Source organism: Tachysurus fulvidraco, chromosome 2 (genome assembly GCF_022655615.1).
Source record: "Tachysurus fulvidraco isolate hzauxx_2018 chromosome 2, HZAU_PFXX_2.0, whole genome shotgun sequence".
In the NCBI taxonomy this organism is placed as follows: Eukaryota; Metazoa; Chordata; class Actinopteri; order Siluriformes; family Bagridae; genus Tachysurus; species Tachysurus fulvidraco.
The window spans coordinates 28113862-28131850 of record NC_062519.1 but is presented as its reverse complement, the minus strand read 5'-3'; the positions used below and the strand labels follow the sequence as shown (position 1 = coordinate 28131850).

The following is a 17989-nucleotide window of genomic DNA, read 5'->3' as shown; positions in this document are numbered from 1 at the left end:
CTTAAAAATGCTGCAACAACAAACTTCACACCTCAATCAATGATCCTTATAGGATTTAATTGCTAAATAAAATTTTTAGAACATCCTGATTAGATTTAATTGAATAATCCTGAGAACCGGAGAAGAGTCATGTATTTATAATGAAGCCTCAGAAACACTAGATAATGTCACGTGGAGGATTACTCTTCTTAATGAGCTCGTTAGCTGACGGAAAAACATTCACACATTCTCGGTTGGTCTCTTGAGAGACACTCGATGTAATGAAGATGTGGGGCAAACTCTACAAGCAGGAATAAAGACTGTAGACTGTGTAGATGACTCAAGTATAGATGAATAGATAATGATGTTTTACATACATGTAGAGGTGCTGAAGCACACATCAAATGGTGAAAGAAAGGAAGGAAGGAAGGAAGGAAGGAAGGATGGTCAATCTGCCTTTACCTAGGTGACATCATATTCTGGGACTCGGTCTTGCAGATTTTGCCCACTGAGCTGGCCAGTTTCTCCACACTCATGTCCCAGCTCAGGTTGGCATCATGTTGGCTTGGCGCTCCTCCCACTCCTGCGTCCTCCTCAGCCGCCTCCTGCAGACACAACAACGTCACACCATGCAAGACATCTAAAGGTTGTCATGGTAACAGCCACTGATCCAGACCATAGGCAACAAATCAAAACCTGTGAGCACAGATGTCCTTGAGGGGGTGTTTTTACACGTGAATGTTTGGGTGTGTGTGTGTCTATGCACGTGCATGAGACCCATGGAGACAGGAGCATGTAACTGAGTCACCATGATATTAACTAGCACACCCTATTTATGACTCTGAATAAAGGGTAAAGTCTGGTATTTTTTATATGTCTGGACTGGTTCAGAAATCTATCCAAATGCACATCCCTTTTCCCCCCATCATTTAGAAATTCTATCAAAACAATATTTATTTCATGTTGTCTGTTTAACTTTTACTTTGTCTCATAGTCTCCGTGAAAGAGGCATAATATCTGTGCTTAGCAGCATCAGAAAAGGAGGTGTGGCCTTTGTGCTCTTTAGTCCTAATAAAGAAGGTGTGGCCTCGGTTCCTATCAGTCAAAATAAAGAAGATGTGGCCTCTGCACATGTCAGTCCCATTAAGTGATGTGTGCTCTAACAGTATTGCATCTAACCTTCTTTAAATCTTGCTCTGTTAAATGTGTTTATATATGATACTGAAAATCCAATAACATGCATTGTGCTTCAGAAGGAGATTTATACACCCCTCCTCTACATGTCCTCTGTCTCTCAGTAGTGGTTGATATGAAGCTAAACAGTAAGTACAGATGGATCAAATGAAGCAGCAGCAGTAACAAATGAGCAAATGGCCTCCTCAGTCATCAACACGCTGATACTAAATACACACACTACAGCACTCCAATAAAGCGTAATGGAGCTCTCAGTGGGTCTGTTTCCATTTAACTGACCAAGCGGAAAAAAAGGAACTGATATGATAACGAGACCAGCGTAAAGTGACAGTTGGGGAAAGACAGATACTGACCACTGCTATAGTGTCCACTACAGATGTCTCATCTTGGTACCGTCCAACTGCTGCTCTGTCCTTCTCCACTGCTAGCAGGTCTCCGACCTTCACACACACACACACACACACACACACACACACACACACACACACACACACACACACACACACACACACACACACACACACACACACACACACAAGGCACATGGTGAGCAATTCAGAGATAGCTCCCTCTGGACACACATGGAATTATGTGAGTAGTTTTGATTAAGGTCTTACAGCAGCAGTCTGTACTCTATGCTGACTCTTCTGACTGTGCAAACTTCCAATTTCAGTTTGGGAACTGGAGTGAGACATGCCCTCGAAGAATGGCCTGAAAGACATAATTAGGTTAGTTCATTTTAATTAGTATCCTAAGAAACTGCTTTGCAACATTTCATACTCCTACAGTACCAATTAGCGGCGGCACTACAGTGCAGATTCCCGACCTATGGAGGGTAAAATTTTTTATAGCTTCCTTTATCAAACCACAAAGAGGTAACAACATAATTACATCGTATACTTTAATTTTTCAGATTTATTTTGTACATTTATTTACCAACAATAACAGCTTGAACACTGTAAAAATCCAACTACTTTTTTCCATTTAAGTAATGCCTTACTGAATGAATTTGGTATACAAACACAGAAAAGAAGGGACTTGTGCCATTTTTGGTCACATACTTTGTTCATTTTTTTAAAATATTTTTTTGCCATTTAGTTAAATAATAAAAGTACTTCAAATTAACATGTGGCATAAATAAAGTAATTATTCACCATATTTTCCTACTATGGTTATTTTGCCAAAAAGAATTATGAAACACACATTTCCATAGGCATTTCCATAAACCTATAAATTATGTCAATGTAGCCTTTATTAACTTTGAATATATATTACATAACTTTTTAAAGAAATTCTACAAGCCCTATCTTACACATTAACTCTTCAACACAGTGCATGCAATATGTTATTTTTGTGATCTGCCTGTAACATTTTTTTTTTTAGAAGCTCAACGCCAAAAGATGAGTCTAAGGGTTGTTCTAATTCACTAGATTTGCTACAGCACCCCAGGGAAGCTGCTTACTTAAGCTTAGGTTTAGGGGTACTGAGTACGCTGTCGTTGTCCTCCATCTCCGGGCCGCTGTCACTCTGGTTATACACCTCCAGGCTGTCATAGAGCAGGTCCAGATCCTCCTCCACCTCTTGGGTCTGATCCACTGGGTCTGAGTCAAGAACCTGAGGCCACACAGACACACACACACACACACACACACGCAAACACAGATGCTTAGAAGTGTTTTACAACATTTAAAGCTGTGTAACTGGTTTTGAGAAAGCATAAAAGGTTTCATTGCATTTTAATTTGCATATACAAAGCAGGCTCAGAAATATTGCCATGTCACAGAACAAACTGTGAGAAGGTCTTTATTGTATGCACAACCCTACAAACTGTGTGATCTATGCCCTCAGCTCCTTGTACTGTATCTTTGACTTGTGCACACTGCCAGTGGCACTTGGCGTACGGAACTTGGGAACCAGGTCTATCTAGAATTTTGTAATCATAAACTGTGGAAGATTTTGGAAGATAAACACAAAAGGGCATGCAGTTAATAATAATTTTTAAAAAAACCGTGTAGTTATATGTAATACATTCTGTAATATGGCCAGAAGTTGATTTTGATATAACATTACTGTATATCCTAAAGTGTTTTATTCCTCTTATACCAATACAGCTTGTCAACAGAAATCATTTAAAATTTATTTAAATAAATTACACTTTATATTAATTTTTTTTTTAAAGTTATAGTTGCATTTACTGTTGAGGAACATGCTAAAGATCCTGAGAGCATTTAATAAGATGATCACGTACGTTAGTTTGGAAGTGACAATTTTAATTTAATATGTATCTAGATAAAAATTAGCAATTTTACCACATTTTCTCCCCAATCTGATGCCTGCAAATTACACACGGCAGCTTGCCTTTATTATACAACAGCTAGAAGCCAGGCAGGGTGAAGCGTAACGTCCTTCCTCTGGGACACGTGAAGCCAGCATAGACACTTAGGGCTTTAGGAATTTGTAGTTTTTCCATAAGTATTTATGTTTTTCTGAACCTACTAAAAAAAAATTAAAAACTTATAAACTAAACAGAGGCAAGAACGCTGACCTGAATGAATTTATATCAGTATTGTGGTGATAAAATTATTCATTTGTTTATTCTGACTGAATATTTGGTGTAATAATGAGAGGAATATTGAGCATTTTATCTGTTATTGGGTGACTCTAATGGCATGTATTCACACCACTGATTACATAATAATAAGGATAGACAGTGTATCATTGTATCCTGTATCACACACACACACACACACACACACACACACACACACACACACACACACACACACACACACACACACACACACTGAATTCTGACACAGATATACTGCTCATGATCAATGCACAGATGCTACTGAACTTTACCGTCAAATTCCCAGCCAGTAATTGGATCATTTGTTTGATCACATACATACACGGCTCTACTTCCTGTAATCAGTCTTGTTGCTAACAACCTCACAGAATGCAGAAACAAAGCCATAACCATCAACAGAGGCGGCATTTAGACACTGATTAATGCAGCCACGTGTCGTCTGGAGCCTTCAATTAAATTTCAAGTTATTAAAATCATAATTCATAACTGATTAACTTCTCAGGGCCAGTGGGAGGCCAAGATGAAGCTTGTGTTGACAGGCATTTGGAGATTAGTTTTTGCTTCGGCAGCTAGTCATAAACAGACGTGTCAGTCACAGAGATCAGGTGCAACGGGAAAAGGACAAAGACATCTGTACAATCTTTAAAAGAAGAAAATGTGATTTAAAGGGATAGCTTTACTGACAATTCTTCATTGAGAATTACATTATTAATTTTTTTTTTATTAATTTATATTTTATATTAGGGTTATGTTTCTTATGCAACAAGAAGACACATTAAATTAAAAAAAAAACTGAGCTCAGAAGGGTTTTGATGTAAAATTTTAAACACCACCATCAGATCGACTCATTTCTTATACGATTGTCATGGAACAAATATTTTTGTGTCCTCTGGTTAAATTGCTCCAGTCAGGTGATAAGATGAAGCTATTTTTCCACCCATATTTCTCTCAGTATAGTTGTTGATAAATTGTTAAGCCTTTATCTAGAACTTGCCTTATTACATGATAGCTACAAATCCAGAAAGGTGACAGCTAACACATGCTTCCTCCAGGACTGAAATGATGCATCCTGCCCACCCATATAGAAACACTGATTTAAACTCCACTGGACTCCCAGCCAATATTGAGGGCATTATGTGGTCTACTATAGCATAGAGTATCTAGGCCATTTTCTGTATTACTCAGAGATAATACAAGCCAAAATGTTAAGATATTCAGTTAATGTTAGAGTAGTCTCATGCAGCCAGATTTTCAGAGTGACGGCAGATGGTCTGAACTCCATTTCAGCTTTTACTGGCCAAGAGGTCATCTGACTGACAAGTAAAGCAACATTGCGGTTTGTTTTGTTTCTGCATCATGTTTATGGGCAAGGCAATGTAAAAAAGTCAATATCCTTATGGGGAAAAAAACAAAAATAAAAAAACAGACTAGGATGCAACCTCAGATTGTCCATTTAAAAACATTGTACAAAAGAATGAGTTTATGTCATGAACTTAATTGGAAAATGTTATAAAACATAGTATTAAGTCCTCTGGGAGTCAGAGCAAGGTTAAGCCAGAACATAGCAACAAAGACCATTAAACTGCGTTGAACACATATTGTGGAAATCTGTCCTCTCCTTTGCTCATACACTCCTGTTTTTAGATCAAGTACAAGATCAATATCATGCAGAGATCTCTTATCTTTGGTTTGATTTTTCATTTCTAGTATGAAATATGTTTTTATTTGATATCTGGGACGATTCTGTGTTGGTATAAAGAGTACTGGAGTGTTGTGAAGGCTTGTGTAAAAATGGCTGGTATAGCAATTTCCTGCATTCTGCTGGATAAAAGACTCAAGAGAAAAGAAAATCGCTCACCTCATCTGAAACTTTGAACCTCTTCAAAAGGGCAACAAACTTCTGCTTGAAATTAGGTTGCTGAAAAAAAGGATTCATATTTTAAACACATTTAACACACACACACACACACACACACACACACACACACACACACACACACACACACACACACACATACAACAAAGAAAAGCAATTATCCTGTTATTAATTAACTCTATGGTATTTTAAAAGTGTCTCTAGGCTGGAAATGATTACATAGATTAAAAAATAGAGAGTATATTTTTAAATCTATTTTAGCGACACTTTGATTTTAGTGACACTTTGATTAGTCATGGCATAGCTTTGGGTTTGGGTACATTTTTAAGGCCTGCCAATGAGCTTTGACAGCAAATGGAAAAGATGTGTTGAGATGCACCACCTATAACCTAATGCAGTGTATGCGGTTTAAGGTGTGGTTTTTCACTTCGATTGCACTTCATCTCTCAGGCAGCAGAGGACTATTCAAATGACACACTGCAGCTTTAACACTTTTGTACCAGAAAACCAAAAAACTTCCTTTGTTTGTTGAGTCAATGTTCAGCATTGAATTTGTTTGTCATGTCACTCCACAATGGTGTAGACCTATAGGAATTTGTATTTTTTTTTTTTATTATAGAAGTATTTCTGTAATAGACGGCTTTGACAGTTTGGGTTTATCTATGTTGTTATGTTCTGTGCTTTTGTTTATGTTCTGTGTTCTCACATGTGTTTGCCTCGCCTGATCCTAATACCGTTCTTACGGTATATGTTTTACTAATTACCCCCTTATACATACCTGTATATAGCCCTGTATTTTAATTTTTTTTGCTGAGTCCTTTCCTCTTGTTTCCCCATGTTGTCTGTTTTGTTATTTCTTCATTTCTCCCTTTTTATCTTGCACTTGGCTCTGAACTGTTTCCATGGATACGTGTGCCTTTCATGGATACGTGTGCCTTTCTGTTTTTACATAGCTACTACGGTCAATATAATCATAAATATAAAATATGATTCATAAATATAAAATATATATAAAACATAACTCAAAAATACCAGCAGGGGTGTGAAGCGGCTGGTGCTATGGTGCAGTCAGAACAGCCTATTGCTAAACACCCTCAAAACTGTGGAGAGGAAAGACCCCACAACACTACTCCCCCTGACAATATCCAACAGCCCTGTGTCATCTGTAGAGACCTTCAAATTTCTGGGCACTATCTTTTCCCAAGACCTGAAATGGGAGTGCAACATAAACTCCATCATCAAAAAGGCCCAGCAGAGGATGTACTTTCTATGTCAATTAAGCAGGTTTGGTCTGCCACAGGAGCTGTTGATGCAGTTCTACACTGCAGTCACTGAATCTGTCCTGTGCGCATCCATCAATATCTGGTTTAAAGCAGCAACAAAACAGGACATGAACAGACTGCAACGCTCAGTAAAAACAGCAGAAATAATAATTGGTGCCCCCCTGCCCACTTCCCAGGACCTGTACCATACAAGAACCAGAAGCCAGGCAGGAAAAATCACTACTGACCATTCACACACTGGACACAACCTCTTTCAGATCCTCCCTTCTGGCAGGCACTACAGAGCTTTGTTTACCAAAACCCTGATTAATACTCACCATAATTATATTCCCTGCTTCATATCTATAAGTACTGCATTATCAGAACTGTCAGTCATCACATCATCTGTATATGTTACACACACTACTGATGCATATTGTACAAAAAGCATAATGTTAAACAGCTGGAACCAAATTCCTTGTGTGTGTCAACAAACTTGGCCAATAAATCTGATTCTGATTCTGATAAAGGCTTTATGTTCAAACACTGAGTTATAAAATTCAGTGTAAGTTTATTCCCACAGAGGAAAAAAAACAATCATCTCATAAACAGTGAAATCCAACAGTGTCCTGACTAATTTTACCTCAGACATCCGGCGATAAAGTAATTCATTTGTTTATACTTATGTCTGATAAGCTGATTCGAAATGGCAGTGTACCAGTTAAAAAGAGTTCAGTACACTACTATTTGTAAATCTACAAATGTGTTGTAAAATGCTGAACTATCCATCTCAGTGTGATTAAACTTTCAAAGTGGTGCGAAGATCTAACGTAACTTCGTGTCAGCTCATTTTTTCTGTAGATTAGCCCCTCATAGCCCACTATTAATAACAATGATCAAACAAACTCTACACATGCTTCACGAATAGCAAACACAGTCATCTACCAGTTAAAGCAGGCTTCACAGTGAGATCAATGTGTGTCTAAAAGTCCACTCTTTAGTATTTAAGAACACGCAATTGTTTTTAATGTGCATGAGTAAGAAGTAGAACATACTACACTGTAGTGGTCTAGCACTGTAACGATCTTAGCCTGATATTCCTGTTCCTGATGTTTTGCTTAGCTTAGCAAAGAGGATTAAGTCAACACCCGGCATGGCCTCACAGAGAACTGTTAGCAGGGCTTTTAACAAAATCACACCACCACAACGCACAAAGCTTCTTACTAAGAGCTGACACAACTGATGTACATAAAGATACCAACTCTATAATTTGATTCAAAGGCATTAACAGGAATGAACAATTTGGTCGTTTTTTTTTGTTCAAATTTGCAGGGAAGTGGTTGGATCTTGAAAATCTAGTAGGTCTGAAAGCTCAAGAAAATGTTATGCTCATAATGAGTCATGTTCTCTCAACACTGATAGCATTACACAAACTATTGTGCGAGCACCTAACATTCTCACACAGCCTTTTGTGCGTTCGTTGGAGGTAGGTGTGGACATATTGCTAGTACCAGTTAATATGTCATTTTACTTCACTAACCAAATAAGCAACAAAACTGACTTCTGCATAACAATTCTGAAATGTTAATTTAACGATAACAGTCTTTAACCAGTTCAAATATTTCTTGAGAGTAATAGACCTCCCAAAACGTGACCACCTGCTAGACTGTGAATGCACACCGAGAATGTGTTGAGGCTGTTGCTACAACAAATTTTTACTAGGTTTATTAAGTTATGATGCTAGACAAGCTTTCCAGAAGCAGAATGTACAACAACTGTTGTATAACAGTAATATTAGTCCAAGTCAAAGTTAAACACTTCATCGAACAAAAATGAAGATCTCGTCAGACTCCAATAACTTTTACTGTGTCTACGGAAAGCCACAACTCATAGCTGAAATGCTAGCCAAGAATTTCCTGGCTTTATTTGGGGGAATAAACACGATGCTTCAACAACAAACAGTGCTTGCTTGTTTATATCTATCTTATACACATTCAAACATTTGAATGAACTTAAATGAGTTTTAACTCTGGCTGAGCTTTGCGTTGTCCAAGTGATGGTATGTTGTGTTACTGGTACAGTCTTGAACAGCGTTTTCACACATTACACATATTTTCAAAAGCACAGTTAACTAGCTGGTGCTACAGCTCTGGTCTAGAATTAGGGACTTGAAGGATCCAGACTGTATTGTTCAAACAATCATGTCAGCTGGTCAGTTTCATGTAGACCACATGCTACAGTCTGCAATGCAACTGTGACCAAATGGACCACAGATTTTCCCTCCAAAACCCGCTATTGTAACCAATTAAAAATATTCAGTGGCCTGCCAGTTTTGTTGGTTGGTGCTGTACTTATTATATAAGATGATATAAAAGGGATCTGATGAATTTGTAAGATAATCAACATTTCTTCATGGATTTATTGTGTGGTCAAGATTGAAAACCTTCACTGACAGAGAGTACTCTGCTGATCTTGTGCCCATCTGCAAAATGTATTAATGATAAAATAATAAAGTAATAAAGTAGTAAAATAATAAAGTGGTGTCTGTGCTTAAGGCGTGGTCTACACACCCGAGTTATAGAGGTAGTTCGGATCATTTTCCGTCGTGTTTTCTTTGGTTTTCGCTGGACATCGTCATCCTCATCATACAGGTCCTAGAGCAGATTATATACACATTTGACAACATGAAGATCAATTAGCTTTATCTTTGAAGTTTACACACTTGGTGAAAGAACAGTTGTTTTTATGGCAAATACTAAAAACAGTTCCAGTACATAAAACTGCATACCGGATAGCAACATTTCCCTTTTAATGCCTAACATTAGTAATCAGTTTATAACCATAAATTAAACAATGATTTTTCTTTACATTTGTAGCTTCATGGAATAGAAATGGTAAAATTGAAAAAATCTACAAAAGTCTGTGAAATCTTTGGCGCTGCAGTTAGTCTCTGGTCTGATGAGTCTGAGGAGCTGGTCTGACTTCAGATAAATAATTTACATAAATGAATGTACACATGCACAACACAGCAGGGGATCTGCTACAGAAGCCTCACTGGTTCATGTTTAATAAACTAGCAGGGGGAACAATGGCCATTTTCCTCCAGAGTGTTTCTTTGGACTGCTGTCCAATAATTGCCAACTTCTGCCAACACAGTCTAGGAAAGAATAAAGATGAGAAACGATGACAATCAGCTCTTACTTGGGTGTGAACAGCATCGTCGCTGGCCTCCTGCTCTGACGAGTAGCTGTCGTCGTCATCTTCTGAATAGTTATCCATATCCGGAGATCGATCTGGAAAGGAAGCATGAGAGTTAAAAAAATCCCTCTTCACAGCCTTTCACCTGAATATATGGAAGCGTTCTATTATATTTATTGTCTCCTGCAGAGATCTTTAATGTTAAAAATGTGAGCCATTACTGAGATGGATTGCCAGAGCTCTTAATGCACTACAGCTGGCCTCGCTGGTCGGAGTGTGGGAAAGCTGTGGTCTGAGTGCTGCTGGCTGGATGATAGGAAGACCTCTCCGAGGGGCCTCTCTGCTGCCTTAATGCGCACTTACTATAAATGCTCCACTGGGCTCACTTGTTTATGTAACAGACAGATTACAACGACATCACGCAAGTCGGACACTAATGGAATATCCGATCGAGGGCCTACTGGCCTGTGGCCTGTGCTACAGATCCAGTACCCTGTGTGTCCTCTGAAATATCTATTTCAGTATCTATTTTACATAGATATTACTGTTACAAGAAGGATTCCTCTGATGCCTCTGTAATAACTGTTCTCTTATTAATGTAACAGTTAACATGATTTCCATAGAACAACCGCTAAAGAGTTGTGGTAGCTCCTGTGGTTAAGGCTCTGGGTTGTTGACCTCAAGGTCAGGGGTTCAACCCGCAACACAGCCAAGCAGCCACTGTTGGGTCCTTGAGTAAGGCCCTGAACCCTCACGGCTCCAGGGTGGTTGTATCAATCCAGAATTTTGAAAACACAGAAGACAAAATCAAGAATATATGCTGATATTCTAAAGCGATTACAGTGTTTTGAAATTAAAAATGCATCGTGTGACACATCACAATGCCAAAGCCCTCTTCGACTGAGTACATGAGTACAGCTATCATAGAAAGTAGCGGTTTAAATGAAGAATCCTGTGCTTGCAATTTCACCAATTCACCAGGTTTTTAGGAAAAAAGAAGCAGTGGGCTTTCTCTCAACTATTCTTCTGAATCTCGTCATAGGGAGATTTTCTTTTCCCCTGTTACCCCTCCCTGCTTGCTCATTAGGGATAAATATTCATTTCAATTTAGAATTTAGATCCAGAATTTATATAAAGCTTTTAAAATTGCTGTGTGACAATGGTCACAGTTAACAGTACTATACAAATACAATATAAATAACGATACAGAATCAAGTGTTTCTGGCCCCAAACAAGCACAAAAGAAACTGAATGTCCGGAGGAAACGCAAAGTGAATTTTCACAAGCGCAAACCCATGCATGAAATTGGACCCTAATTATTACCAGGTACTCCCTATTGTTACCAGGTTACAGTGCTCACCTGAAGCTTTCACCTTTGCCCCCGGCTGTCCGCTGCCGTCCTCAGGGTCAATGGGCTGACTGGACAGAGAATACACACTTAATTCGGCCGCACGTACAGGGGCTTCCTTTACGTTGCTATGGAGACCCAGAATCTGTCCTCCGTCTGTCGGGTGCTGCATCACCTAGTGAGAAAAATGAGAAACTGCATGAAATACACCACACACACACCCACACCCACACCCACACACTCTTTCAACACAGGGTAGACCATATTATCTCTAATATGTACAAACTAGTAAAATCTCACATTTGGTATGTCTTCGTCCAATTTCATTTCAGTCTCTTATTAGCTGTCAGTCACAGCCGGAGCTCTTTATGTTCCCAGGTGGCCGTGTGCAAGAAAATGATGGCCACTCTGTCATTCAAACGTGAGCCTTTGGCTGAGCTACATTCAGGGCTCAACTGCTAAAACTAATTGCAGGTATTTGAAGAAACGCCAGGAGGCTTCATAGATGGTGTGAGTGTGCCCACGCTCTCACATTATGGTGCAAAAATACACGCGCACACGCACACACACACACACATTATAAATGCCAGGCTGGTTTAGTGAGGCAAAATCAGTAGATGCAGCTCTACACATTATTAACCTGAGCAGGAAACCTCAGGAGGCAGCTCTTGCAAAATAGCTTGTAATAAAAGAAAGATAAATTATAATTTTTTTCCCTATGTTTATACAGTCTTTGGAAACATTGGAGTGGAACATGCTCAGTTGAGCAATCTAACTGTCTAGCTATTTATTCAACGTTTTGTTAAAGTGTGATTTTTAGGTCTCAGTACATCCATTCTGACGTGTCGTAATCATTTCTAGTATCTGGTGTAAAACTTCCAGGCAAGTGCTTGATCCAGACACAAACACAATAATGTCTTGACTGGATCTTTCTGGAGAGATTGCGGTTTTATGATGAGTGCATTAACACTGGGGCTCTAATAAAGACATGCATCGTTTGCTAGTTGTCCGGTTACCAACCTGGAAACATTACATAAAGGCCCAATTCTGATCTGCAGCAAATGGTAACAACACTGAAGATGTTAACATTTGCTATGTTTGTTGTTGCCGTTGTCATGGATACAATAATTAACTGAGCAAAATCAATAAAGACAAATATATTACCTGCTGTTCATGTCACAAAATTTAAAGAAACCACAAAAAAAAAGGCAAAGAAATGTAATATCTGGTTAAAAATGATTAGCCTTTATGAACACAGATAAATGTGACTCAAATTACAATATTAGATGTTCGGTAGATGTTCTTTCCTTCTCCGTTCAGGTTTCAGCTGCCTGTGTGTGTGTGTGTGTGTGTGTGTGTTTATGTGTGTGGATTGCAGTGTATTGATGAAACAAATGCAGAATGCTTAGAAATGTTGTGATAATGCGGTTCACAGCTATAGTGAAATGAAGTGAAGAAAGCAATATCCTGAAGCTGGAGCTTAAAAAAATGTTTTATTCCAGAAGGCAAGAGATTCATCGGCCAAGCGAAATGAAAAAAATTCAGGAATATAATTCAAACTGCAAGAATGAATATGTCTCTTTATATAGAGATTAAACTAAAGATTCATATTAAAATAAATTCAAAATCTTCAGTAGTCTCAGCGACGAAGATTTCATGTATCCCTTGAGTTGTTGCTTTCCTGCTGTAATAACTCTCTGACAGGGCTTTAGCTTTATGGAATGTTTTTGTCCTTCACATACCGTACTAGCATGAGGATATATTTTTAATGGAGACTACATGTATAAAACAGCGTTACTGGATAGTCGTGAGATATAAGAGCAAAAACCAAACAACAATATAAATGTAAATGGCTCTGTGGTTTATTCCCACCTCTGCCATATTGATGACGCCCACAGCCAGCGTCTTGTAGCCTAGGATGGTCCGGTTCTTATAGCGCTTTCTTCTCTGGAGCATGATCTGCAAGCGGTTAGCATCTCTCTTCAGGAAATGGGGATACTGTCGAGAGAGCAGAAAAACTAAATTAAAAGACTAAATTATGAGTGAAAGAGAGAGAAGTGCAAGAGAGAACGATAATATTGCAGAATATTACATCATTCTGGTTTGAAGCACTGGAGCATTTCTGTTTCAACACACACACACACACACACACACACACACACACACACACACACACACACACACACACACACACACACACACACACACACACACACACACACACACACACACACACACACACACACACACACACACACACACACACACACCTGGTGGGCAGCTCAGTCATGCAGACTGTTAAAGATTACCAAAAAAAAAATCAAATTTAAATCACAGAATCAAAACCCCGATGTTTTTTTTAAACAAAAATGTACTATATCTATCTTCTACCTGTAAGGAAAACGTGAGCTCCAGGTCTGTCTCCATCAGGCCACTGGGAGGGAGCATGTACTCATTAGACCTCAAGATACGTTTGGACCCCTGAGGACACAAATGTATAAGATGTAAGATTTAACAAAGTTTTCTTTACAGCAAAAATATTTTCAATTGCAGAACTGCCAGAGAGACACCGCTGGACCAATGAGCAAAACCCTCAACTGCCAATCAAAGTCTAATATACTGGCATGCTTGACAAATAAAAACTAATTAGGTTTTCTTTTCAAAATATTTACAGCAAAAGAAGACAATAGAACCTGGTATAATCCGATCCTTTCCAAAATAAATTGACAAGCTTGATGGGAATGAAAAAACCTACAGCTTCTTTCTAAATCTGTAAAACAATCATTTTCCCCCGAGCCATTGTTGGAGTAATTAGAGTAAATTGATCTTCCACAGGCTGCAAATAAAATAAGTAAATAAGCAAACGTTTCCCAGCTGATGAAACGGTTGGGAAGTGTGCGTGATCTGTGCCTCTGAGCTCTCCCTGTCTCCTGTGGTTGAACCACCAGCTGCCCTGGCATCTGTCTAAGCCAACAGCTGCTAATGGGCCATGCCAAGCGGAAAAAAAAGGGGGTGGGGGGTGGAGGAAAGGTGGTAGTGTTGCTAAGTCTGCTGGCTAAATGCACAGAGCTGTCACATGTACAGTAAATGCACAACAGACTAAATTGCTTTAACCTGAACAAATATTTGACATAGTCATGATTGTTGAACTGGTGCCAGTGTAATATATATATATCACCAGAGGTCTGAGAGTTCGGTGCACTCAGTGTGTGGTACAGTACTTTTGTTACTCCTCGGGTTGCGTTCTTCAGTCCTGAGATTCAAATTCCGGGAATCGTTCAGAGCCTTTCGGGTCAGGGCTCCACATGTTCCTTTTGTAAATGGGACGACCTTTATTTTTACATTCCACATTCTTTCGAGTTCCTATTTCAGATCTGGAATCTCTCCAGTATTTCTTCCTTTGGATGTTTGCATCAAATGGGATTGCCAGATCTTCTGTTTTCTGTTCCTTATCTTTCAGTACTGTGTCTTTACTTGTTTATCTGTCTGGTTCTGGAGGTCCTGAAGGAGCTTAGTTGTTTTCTCCTCCTTCTGTAGTCCTTCCCATTTGGACTGGGAAGTATTCAGCTAATATTTGATGAAGATGAAGGTGAAGAACACGATCGCTGAAACCTGATAGGCAGTGTTTGATTAAATCTCACAGGCTTCTTTGCCTAGCCTGTACTTTTTTCTGTTATGATACACACTACTTTGATTGCATAGTCTGCTTGGTCTGGCTGTGCATTAACCTTTAGTCTTGTCCAACCACTGGTGAGACTTCCTCATATCTGCTATCTGCTGATGGTTTAATCTGCCAAGACACCTTCTCTGTTACCATGTTCTCCATATGTTTAAGGTCTTCTCTTGGAAGTACATTCTCGGTGGCATTGTTTGAAAGTGGATTTGACACTTTTTAACCCCCTCACAGTTGGTGTATCTTTTGGGTGCGGGATTTTGGAGTAGGAGCTCTTGATATCAGCAACCAGATTTTATATTTAAGCATGGGGGTTGTAAAGTTCAGAGAATGGGGATAACATGTTTCTTCTTAGTGGTTCCTCAATTCACTGGTGGTGAAACGAGTACTGGCAATGCTTTTAGAGGTTGCTGCCATTTATTTTATGCCTACTTCTGTCAAAATGGATTATCGCCGAACATAAAAAAAGCCTTGGAAGTAGAGGAAGTACCAATGAGAAGGCAGTGGTAGTTTGGTGGTTTATTTTCTAGCTTACTAAGTTTGAATCCAAACACCACCTAGATGTCACTGTGGTGCAAAACCCTCCATGGATGCTGTATCCCTGACCAGAGCTTCCAAAAAAAACAGGGATATGCAAAGATAGTGCTCTCGAGTCAGAAACAGATTAAACTCCAGTGGAGGTCCATGTGGAGTGACGGCTGACCGAAATGAATCCTTCAGGCACTGTGATTGTAATGGGCATCATGTCTTGCTTTCTCTGTACTTACATGCCACAGTACAGAAGAATATGTGTGACCATTCACTTCACTCTTAACAAAAATGTGTTTGATAGTTTTGTGGAAAATAAGCAAAGTTGCCAAAGCAGTCTCATGTCCACATTTTAATAATAGTCTTAAATGTAATACAAGTCATCGGCAGGGTTTCCAGCAGAAAATTTGTTAGTTAAGGCGTTGGGTGGGTGGGGCCGGGGGGCGGGGGTTAGTGCTAATTTGTGAGATAGACCACAGACTCTGTACTACATTTAACAGTTATTAAAAACAGGCACGTGCAACCTAGCTAGCAGGTGAAGAACTCGAACAACAAAATCACCAGCTAACTTACTTTAAATTTGCAAGAACTATAGACTAATACAATAACAAAACAAACCCAAAACATAAGTCCACTTACAGTTCTCACAGACACGCGTTTTATCAACTGGCTAGCAGAGGTGGGTAGTAACGAGTTACATTTACTCCGTTACATTTACTTGAGTAAGTTTTTGAAAAAAATATACTTCTAGGAGTAGTTTTAAATCACTATACTTTTTACTTTTACTTGAGTAGATTTGTGAAGAGGAAACTGTACTCTTACTCCGCTACATTAGGCTACAGTGAGCTCGTTACTTTTCTTTTTACCTCTTTGGTATTCTACGCATCAATTTTAATGTTTGTTTTTTTTTTTGACAGAGAGAGAAACTTCCGCTAAGGCTCTACCACGTGACTGTGTTTCACCAATCAAATGTAGTTGTGCAGTCTCGTCACGTTACCATACTCAATCTCAGTGCGTTCTCACACACGCGCACACACGTTTTACGTTGACCGGTGTGTGGTTTTCTGTTCAGCATGCCTGGTATGAAATGTGTATTTTTTTTTGTTTGTTGTCTTGTGTTAAAAAATAAATCAGACGTTACTAAACAGTTACTCAGTACTTGAGTAGTTTTTTTCACCAAGTACTTTTTTACTCTTATCCAAGTAATTATTTGGATGTCTACTTTTTACTTTTACTTGAGTCATATTATTCTGAAGTAACAGTACTTTTACTTGAGTACAATTTTTGGCTACTCTACCCACCTCTGCTGGCTAGTTATCCTCCAGTCAGTGACCGACCACGTCTTTCTCTCAATTCGGCCGTGTGGCGTGCGTGCCCCTTCGCGGTGTGAAGAGCGTCGGCGCTATTCTCCGAGATGCACTTGACGTCCTTTTGTGCAGTGAAATTTTTTATTTTTTTTGGACGACCTAGTTAAGGCGGGAGGGCTTCCCAGCTTAGGCGGGCCACCCGAACTGCAAAGTGCTGCGGGAAACCCTGATAAGTTTTTCAGTTAGATGATAAGCCAGGACCATAGGAATATCTAGATGTCAGAATATTTTTTAAAATGTTGGCTCTCTGATACAAGTCATATATAATGTATTGGCCTGGGTGACCTCTGATGGAACAAGACACAATGAAAAATACAGAATTCTGTATTTGCAACTACTCTTATAATGATATGGACTTTGTGTGAGTCAGCAAAATATGTTAGGTCTAAAGTTAATAAAACAAAGGCAGGAAAGCATTACGGCTGATAAAAACAGCTTCAGTCTTCATAACAAGCTCCCATCTTGTTTTCATTTCCTTCCGAGACGGTCTTTGGAAACCACACAATGAATCGATCCAGTGTTCGTGAAGCAGTAAAGCACTTAAGGTTTTTTTTTATTCACTGTCACGGTCTGACAGTAAAGAAAGGTTAAAGAGACAAAACGAGAAATGAAATGAAAGACAAAGTAGCAGAAGATTGAGAAATGACTCTAAAATGCTTCAAAGAATAAATATGTGTGCACACACACACACACACACACACACACACACATCCATAACGGACGTGATGAAAAGCTCTCAACAATCTAGCCTTCAGGGAAAGTGCTTACGAGCTCACACTCTTCGAGCATGAGTGGAGATAAAAATCGGATGAGGGTTTGTCTGCGTCATCAGGCCTTTGGCAGAAATACAGCTAAGTCTGAAATTTTCAGGTTGTATTTCACATTTATCAACTCGTTCCATCTGCCGCTCTCTGGTCTGTCATTTCTCCATAGACAGCAAAAACTGATTTGGTCCCCACACAGAGGGGAATCGT

At 39.1% G+C, this 17989-nt stretch overlaps 1 protein-coding gene across 2 annotated transcripts in view; it reads right to left on the bottom strand.

Annotated features, from left to right (window-relative positions):
- The window catches only part of si:ch211-126j24.1 (phosphofurin acidic cluster sorting protein 2), a 72512-nt gene that overhangs the window by 20795 nt on the left and 33728 nt on the right, over window positions 1-17989 (bottom strand). For both annotated transcript variants that reach the window (XM_047804443.1, XM_027169990.2), the window contains exons 3-12: window positions 13839-13928; window positions 13320-13445; window positions 11460-11622; window positions 10103-10194; window positions 9472-9555; window positions 5622-5681; window positions 2636-2787; window positions 1791-1884; window positions 1527-1613; window positions 442-584 (exon numbers count right to left, since the gene is read on the bottom strand). In XM_047804443.1, coding sequence (XP_047660399.1) covers window positions 442-584; window positions 1527-1613; window positions 1791-1884; window positions 2636-2787; window positions 5622-5681; window positions 9472-9555; window positions 10103-10194; window positions 11460-11622; window positions 13320-13445; window positions 13839-13928 — 1091 coding nt within the window. The remainder of the gene's footprint in view (window positions 1-441; window positions 585-1526; window positions 1614-1790; window positions 1885-2635; window positions 2788-5621; window positions 5682-9471; window positions 9556-10102; window positions 10195-11459; window positions 11623-13319; window positions 13446-13838; window positions 13929-17989) is intronic.